General features: G+C 35.4%; 1 protein-coding gene across 1 annotated transcript in view; it reads left to right on the forward strand.

Annotated features, from left to right (window-relative positions):
* The window catches only part of UBE2E2 (ubiquitin conjugating enzyme E2 E2), a 370,335-nt gene that overhangs the window by 323,219 nt on the left and 38,606 nt on the right, over nucleotides 1-8,510 (forward strand). The window contains exon 5 of the mRNA XM_032860953.1: nucleotides 2,690-2,837. Coding sequence (XP_032716844.1) covers nucleotides 2,690-2,837 — 148 coding nt within the window. The remainder of the gene's footprint in view (nucleotides 1-2,689; nucleotides 2,838-8,510) is intronic.

Raw genomic sequence — 8,510 nt, forward strand, 5'->3', positions numbered from 1 at the left:
GGTTATTTTGAGTATTAACTAGCTCTGAGTAGCCGATCAGTATCTGATAGGTTTTTAAAACATCGTATATAGAAGCCACTCATCATTTACATTGGATCACAAAAAATATTTTGTCTTTTCATCTAGTACTTAAAGGAATAGTCACTTTGTTTTCTCTGCAGAATTTTAATATTCCTACATATTCTCTATTTCATTAAATTCTGCTCTTGTATTTATTTCTACTTTTTATTTCTGCTCATGTATTTATTTCTACTTTTATGGGACTAACTCTATTATTCTTTTTTCTTCCTTAAACACTTTCCTCCTTTCTAATTTATGTATATGAAACTATAGATTTCTTTTTGACAACTTTTGCCAAATGGCAAAGTTTGATGTTGGTAATCCAACATTTCATTATCATTCAGTTATAAATGTAGCTGTTTTTTGTTTCCTCTGATACAAGCATTATTTGAAAAATGTGTTCTCAGTTTCCCAAACACTTGATGGAGAATCTTTGTGGTCTTAATAATTCTTTGAAATATATTAAGCTTCCTCTGTGGCAGAGCATGTGATCAGTTTTTTATAACCGTTTCTTATGTGCTTGGAAAATAATATATATTCTTTGTTGAGTGTGGAATTTCATCTTTGTTCAATCCCTTGATTTTGTTTATTTGATTGTTCCTATTTTCAGTATCCTTACTATGTTTTGGTCTGCATGACTTCAGTTGCTGCAGCAAAATGTCCCTCTGATTGTAGATGTGTCATTTTCTCCTTATAATTCTGCTAAGTTTCACTTTTTATATTTTTGGCTCTTATTAGGTACAACAGATTCAGAATTATTATATTTTTCTCATGAATTGTTCATTTTATCATAATGCAGCAATCATCTTTATTCATTCTGCCTTAAACATATGTTTGATCTGATAGTAATATAGCCATTTAAGCTCTTTTTCAGTTGGTGTTTGCATAGTATATATGCCCAGGATTTAGAATTCAGGGGAAACATTCTTCTCTTCACCTCCGAGCCTAGGCTTTCTCTAGTAAGCATCTTTGCTATCTCTCCCAGAAGACATTATCTTTTCAAGTCCATCCGCTTACTAAAACACTAGCTGCTCAAGTATCCTAATCTATGTAAGGGCTCTCAATTCCAGCCTCTTTCCACATGTAGCCCTAAGGTTTCACCTTTCTCCATGAAGGCATCAAAACCCAAGCCTCCATTTTACCAAGACCGGCTACTATCCTTTCCCCCACTCCTCTTCGCTATGTCCCACCCCTGATAGCTATATTGTCAGCTCATGTGCATACTGTAATTTTTGGTTTTCAATTCTGGCCTCCGGGGATTCTCTGCAAATTCAGCTGTGCATTTTTTTTAAATGTTAGCTTTATTTTCTTCAGCATTGTTAGGTGTTTAGAATGTGTTTGTGTAGAAGGAATGTTAAACTTATCAATAAGTTCTGGCATGTTCCTAAAAGGGCAGATCTTTTTTTTTTTTTTAAGATTTTATTTATCTATTTTAGAGAGATAGCATGAGCAGAGGGAGGAGCAGAGGGAGAAGCAGACTCCCCGCTGAGTAGGGAGCCAGACATGGGGTTTCATCTCAGGGCACTGGGATCATGATCTGAGTTGAAGACAGACACTTAACTGACTGAGCTACCCAGGCACACCAGAAGGGCAGTTCTATCAGGAGTATTAATGAAATGAAAATGGCACTGTGTTGTTCAATAATCGTCATAGACAGGATCTGTCTGTCCTTTCTGAGTCTTGATTTTACAAATTAAGTAAATCTGGTGTTTGAGTGGATGCTGGATGCCCTGGTGATGTGACAGCAAAGATCTGCATTTTTTTTTTTTTTTTTTTTTTTGGTTCATAGCCATTTTAAACCTAGGGTACCAGAAGATTGGTCTTTAACACACCAAGATTTTTTTATATTTCAACTTAATTTTTGAAAATACTAATGTACATGATATTAATAAATGACATTAAGATCTTATTATTGTTTACATAAGACTTTTATAAGACAGAGTTTTAAAACTGATTTAGACTTAACTTTTGAATTGAAGTTCTTTAAAAATGTTATAAACATGTTTCAGAATTACACCTAAACAAAGTGCAGTGGTGATCTAGCTATCATAGGGCAGAGGTACACTATGCTAATATTATATTCAAGATACAGAATTTAAGGAGGAAAAGGTTCATAAATTGTAACTAATACAGTTTTTTTAATAAACTATGTATATTATTTATATACATGCCTAACTCATGTTTTTAAACCATAATGAATAATATTTATGTTCTTTTATAGTATTCTTATGCTGTTTTGAACTCTAAAATATACAAAATCCTTAAAAACAACTAGATTCCCAAGGTGCCTTTGAAATTTTTATTTTTGAAATTGTTTCTTCGAAATGTTTTTGGAAATCACAGTTAGTTTTTCTCTTATGAACATTCCTACAATTGCACTAAGAGCAAATTCAGTCCCCAGAAGATTGGTTAAGTGATAGGACTCCATCAAAAGCAAAAGGACATGATTTTGCTATTGGGGTTTAGTTCTCTATGTCCAGAATAACAAATTCTAAAAGAATGATTTTGTTTCGTGATTCTTCTCATGTGCCTAAGGAGAATTTAAGTATGTGGTTCAACCAGCTACCCTTGGATTATTTTGTCCAATAAAAAGTATGTCTGTTTATAACAACTTTACCTTTTCTTCTAGGTTACCTTCCGAACAAGAATCTATCACTGTAATATTAACAGCCAGGGCGTCATATGTCTGGACATCCTAAAGGACAACTGGAGTCCAGCCCTAACCATTTCTAAAGTTCTCCTCTCCATCTGCTCACTTCTTACAGATTGCAACCCTGGTAAGAGACTTTAAGTCTAATACTGAATTCAAGTCTATTCAAGACATAAATGTCAGACCTTAGTGAATTATTTACTACCACCACCACTACTACTATTACTATAACTACTACTATTATTATTATTGATTTTAAATTTCCATAGTATGTAACTGCTTTCTTTTTAAATTGGGTCTTCTCATTAGTCTTTTTAAGACCTATTATTTACCAAGAAGGAAAAAGCATAATGTGATAAAAATTAATGAAAAATCATTTTGGATTGGGAAGTGCGTTTACAGAATGCGTTACATTCTACTGCCAAATAATAATAAAAATTCAAATTGAATGGCTTAATCTTTAATTAGATGCCTACCAGAAGATGTTAATTTGAGAAATGTGGGCCATTAAAATCTGATAACAACCAAGCAGCACCATTCAGACATGACCTTGTTGGCATTTTAATAACCATGCGTCCTTTCAAGCTAATAGAACAAAAAAGCTGAATGGTCCTCAACTAGGAAATACAACTTCCCAGGAAAACTAAAAGAGCCTCTGGCCAAGCCTTTGTGGCTTGCTGGTGTGCTTAATGCTGGAAGTTCTTACTTTCTGTGTTGTCCTAGATATGTGATTATGTGTCTTTGACCAGTTTATTTTAACCAGAATACAAACCAGCTGCCAATTTTTTACATATTTGGATTTATTTTAAAAACTCCAGAAGTTCAAAGGTAGCTACAGAGTTTTCATTGATGTTTTCAATGAGAAATTCTTTGAGTATTTAATTAGTAGTGTTAATATTTCGCAAGTTTCTAACTTCCACATTCAGGAATAAACTCTATTCACTAAATACATGACGTTTTAGACAAGAGAAATGACAAAGGGGAATCATGGTCTCTCTTAAGCTCCTGGCTAATTTATAAAGCTTGTATTATAATTATAAATTATCTGTTCAAATTTTGTGTTTTTGTTATTTTTCAATAGTAGAAACTTTTTAAAGTAAAGATATATAAAAATACTTCAACCTAAAGGAAAATAAAATGTAACTATACAGGATCATTATAAAATGTTTTTTAAATTATTTCATATTTTTATCCCAGATAGTGAAGTTCAATAATGCTGCACTAATTTAAAACTGAATGACAAATACTGTGTTCTATTCTCATTATTCCTATTTCAATCCCATTTGTCTGTATGACTGTGTATAATTTCATTTTAGAGGTAATGTCATCAAAAGACATTTCTTTGTGTGATATGAGGACTAACCCACATGGTCCTCCTGGAAATGGTGGAACATGGAATTACATTTGCCTCCCCACTTCCAAAAGAGTACTTCTGGGGTTTGCTGAAATTTAGAGGGGTATTTTAGAAGAAAAATTTATTTTGAGAAGTAAGTCACTTATTCATGAGACTTTTTATGTGAGGTCGTCATGCCGTACCCTTTAAACTTAGCAGTGTTCAAGTCAAATATGTCTCACTAAAACCAGGGGGAGAAAAGAAGGAAACTTTTGAGACCATACTATTAGGCACTTCCAAGCACTAGATGAACATCCTCACTTCTTACACATGGAATAAGGTGTAGCTTCACACTTAAGAGAAAAAGCTCCATGCTGACAAGCATTCCTTATCCCAGTGGTAGCCAGACCTGCTTGATGTCCCAGTCAGCTGAAATGGCCTGTCTCTCTGAATCAGTTCCTATGTGGGAAACTGTTCTCTTTACAGGTCTTCCCCGCTTAATATATTCATCCCACCCAAACCTTCTCTCAGCAATCAAAAGGATTTCTGTTGAGTAAATCAGACTTTTCTTTTGCTGTGTCTCAGAAAATTACAGATACATTCTGCAAAACAATAAAAATAAAATCACCCTAGACTAAAGCAAAATCACATAAATAAAATGAATAGATTTTGAAAATAATGCTGTTGATAGTAAGAATAAGCCTAAAGGATAAAGAAAAAGTAAAGAATAAGCCTAAGATAAAACCTCAAGTTTTACCAGTTATAGCCCATCTGATAAAAGAATAGAATATTGTTTGTAAAATACATGCCAACCGACTAAATGTTTATTCTTTAACACATATAAAAATGTTTCCTGATTGGCACATCATCTATATGTGTGTTCACACTTTTAGAGTCTTGAAAAGAGTTGTTTATCTTAAACAAGTCATAATGTCCATTCTTTTGTTTCACACTCTTCTCTGGGTCACTTCCAATCTGCAGATTTCCCCTGCCCAGATTTTAGTTAAACCTCAGTCTAACCTATCTTCAAATTATCACACATATAAGTTTGATAGAATACAAATAAATAAGATTCTCCTATAACTTTCCTATACTGAATACATACAGCTATTTTAACACCAGAGTGCTGTCAGTTCTGAAGTAGGCTCTGCATAAGGATATAAATTTAACCAATTTTAAAAGTGTTTTCTCACTCTTCTCCCTACATAAACTGGTTTTTTAAATCAGTTCTCATACTTTTCTCATAATTTTCCTTTGTCTCTTTTAAGACTTTTTGGTCTGTTCATAAATGTTAACTGTTTGAGGGTGCAGCCACACATCCTTACTGCCTGGTATTTGCAGTCAGCAGTTAGAGATTTTAATACCAGCCCCACTGTTGTGTGAGTTGTACTGGCTTCTTAACTTTCCTCAGACTCAGTTTCTTATACAACGCGGAGGTAACCATCAGCCCTACCTAAATCACAGCATTCCTATGAGGTACATATGCAAGCCCCTTGTAAACAGTCAGGGACTAGTTGATGTCATTTCCTAGACTATTTAAGACTCCAACTAACCATAGATTCAATGGCTGATAAATCCCTACTCAGTCAAATTTCGTTGAGGGAAGAGAGTATTGAATAATCTCAAAACACCACCACAGCACTGACACTCTTGGATTTAAACTCTGGAAGAAGCCTAACCTTAAATTAGTAGTCCCTATTGCATTATTTCCTAGGAAGGATTATCTCTCAGGTGGCAAAATGTCCAACAGTTACCAGCCAGTGGACGGGTGCATCAGTGATAATCATTCTGATCCCGGTTCAGCAGTCTAGGTAGGTCTAACTGCTGGCCTTTCTAGGGCTGTTCACACTTCACAGTGATGCTTATTGAGCCTGCCAGAGCACTCTTACTTGTCAGACATCACCCGGCTGCCAGAGCTTGGCTGAGGAACAGAGTGGCAGCAGAAAGTAGAGGATGATAAGCTCAAAAGGCCAGGACCAACCTTCCAGGCTCTCGGAATTTAGTCCTCCTTCATGAACATGATTTAATCCATGAATTGCTGGAATTTAAAGTACTAATCAGATTTCCATTTTTCACGGAATATTTTTGTCAATACTCTCCTCTCAAGCATATATAAAATTTAGGCTCTGTTCCTTTTGATTTTATCTTTTGAGGTTTGTTTTTGCTCTTTTGTGGTTATTTTTTTAAACTCTTATTAGATATGTATTACATTCTTTATATGAAGTCTCTTTATTAAAATATGCTTATCTTATGGTCCTCAGTCCCAAAAATAATGGGTATTTTGCCTTATACAAAATGAACTATCCTGAGAACACTGACAATTATGAGATAAAACAAGCAGGTCAACAATTTTCCTTTACCAGATGCTTTATTTACAAAGTAATTTTCAGAAGTACTTCAAAAGTACTTCTTTTTTTTTCCTCTTCTTTTTCCAAAAAGTATATTAAATCTGGATGTCATCTGGCATTATTTATCTCAGTTCTACTTTTCTACTCTACTGCTGTTGCTATCTAAAGTATTAGAAACTTGTTTTATTCTGAGTGTAATTCTGACACTGTGTCATTAAAAAATTATTCCCCAAATGTATGGGTTTTATGAGGTAATTGGAAATTTGTAAACTGAACATTTGATACTAAGGAATTATTGCCAGAAATTTTTAGGCATAATAAAATGGAAATTAGATTATGAATTTTTTATACATCCTTACCTTTTAGAAAAATGGAACTATTTGCAAATAGAGTTCTTTGATATCTAGAATTTGCTTCAAAATAATCCAGAAAAATCAGAAGTAGATAAGGATGTGGAAGATATGAGATTGACCATTATAAGTGTTGAATGATGAGTGATGGGTACTTGGCGGGGGTTCATTATACTGGTCTACCTTTGAGTATGTTTGAAATTTCCCGTAATAAGGATTTCTTTTTAACTGCCTAAGATGAGCAGCGATGTAATCTATAAAAGGTGTGTGATTTGGCTCTTTTGTTCTGTGAGGGAATCATCTGGGCTCTGACCCTCACCCTATGTATTTCATTCCTCTGTCATCTGCCTTCAAACTAAAAGCTGTCTCATGGTTCAGCCTGGGCCATCAGGGTCCTGCATTCATACAACCATGAAGTCTTTGCTGACCACTCTTCAAACAGGCAGAACTGTACAGGCCAGTTAATATGAAAATGCTCTGAGCATACCCACAAATATCAACACTCAAGATGGGTGAGTTCTTCCCCGTACCTCCCAGTACCTTCCAAATAAAAATCAAGTATTGGTTACTCCCAGTCTTAGATGTATGCATATCTTTCTTAGAACAACAAATAGAACGAAGAATGGCAGCTAATTAACCCTCAGCCTTACACAATGATTAAGCCGAGGGTGAGCACAGCTGCAGCTTCATTGCTAAGAGCTTTATTCTTCTCAAATGGACTGAGCAAATGGAAAGAGGAATTTGCTCCCAATGGCTCTTTTATAGTGTTCTGGAAAAAGTCAGAGAATGGCCTCTTCCTCATTCTCCAATGTCCCAGCCCTTTGTTTCAGATCACTTATGGCCTGTTTTTTAAACAACTGGTAGAATCCTTATCCATAAATTGTCTCAGATACCTAACTTTGATTGTTATTTATTGTTTATATTTGACCTGGTTATGATTGTATAATAAATTGTGTTACAAAGCATGAAAATTTTACGATTGATAGCAACTGCTAGGGAATGGGGACCAAAAAGTAGAATTAATTATTTCAACACAGGCACATTTGTGTAGCTTATCTACACTAAGCTTGTGAGCTCTTAGACTGATGAAAGGTACATAAATGGACTTCTAAGAGGATCCTACTGCCTCCTTTAATAGCATGGACCTGGCTTCTACACATCCTACTCTACTACACTTGAGAACTGGCAAAGAACAATTTCTTTAATTGAAATTCAGATGAAGCTCTAAAAACAATAAACCTACCTGTTTTCAAAGCTGACTATCTTTGCAATGTTGGGTCCCCAATGTTGGATCCCCCAATAATGGATCCGTGATTAAAGGAGCGAGACTGATACAAAGCGAAGGTCAAGCAAAGCTTTATTTCGTGCTAAGCATCAAGAATCAAACCGACCAGCCCGGGCCACACCTCTTACAGAGAGCGAGACCCCTCCCTGCCTCACAGACTAACATTTATAGAGCAAAGGCCATGTGGTTGGGCCTGGCCACACACAGGTGGCGAATGAGATTGTAACACACAGAGAAAGCTGCACAGTCATGCTAGGTCACACATAAGTGACCAATTGAATTACAGTTTACCCTATAGTAGACATTTGAACTAGCCTATCACCTTGAGAATTGGCGCCCAAAAGGCGGGGCCCACACTCCTTGGTAGCTAGGGAGACAGTATGCGCGCTTTACTGATTGGATGTCTCCACCTGACCTGACCCACCCTTGTATTTGGGCTTTGTTACCTGGGACTGGTTTCCTGGACTTGCTTTTAAATAAGTTC

Source organism: Lontra canadensis, unplaced genomic scaffold, assembly GCF_010015895.1.
Source record: "Lontra canadensis isolate GAN:19392208 unplaced genomic scaffold, GSC_riverotter_1.0 scaffold20, whole genome shotgun sequence".
NCBI lineage: Eukaryota > Metazoa > Chordata > Mammalia > Carnivora > Mustelidae > Lontra > Lontra canadensis.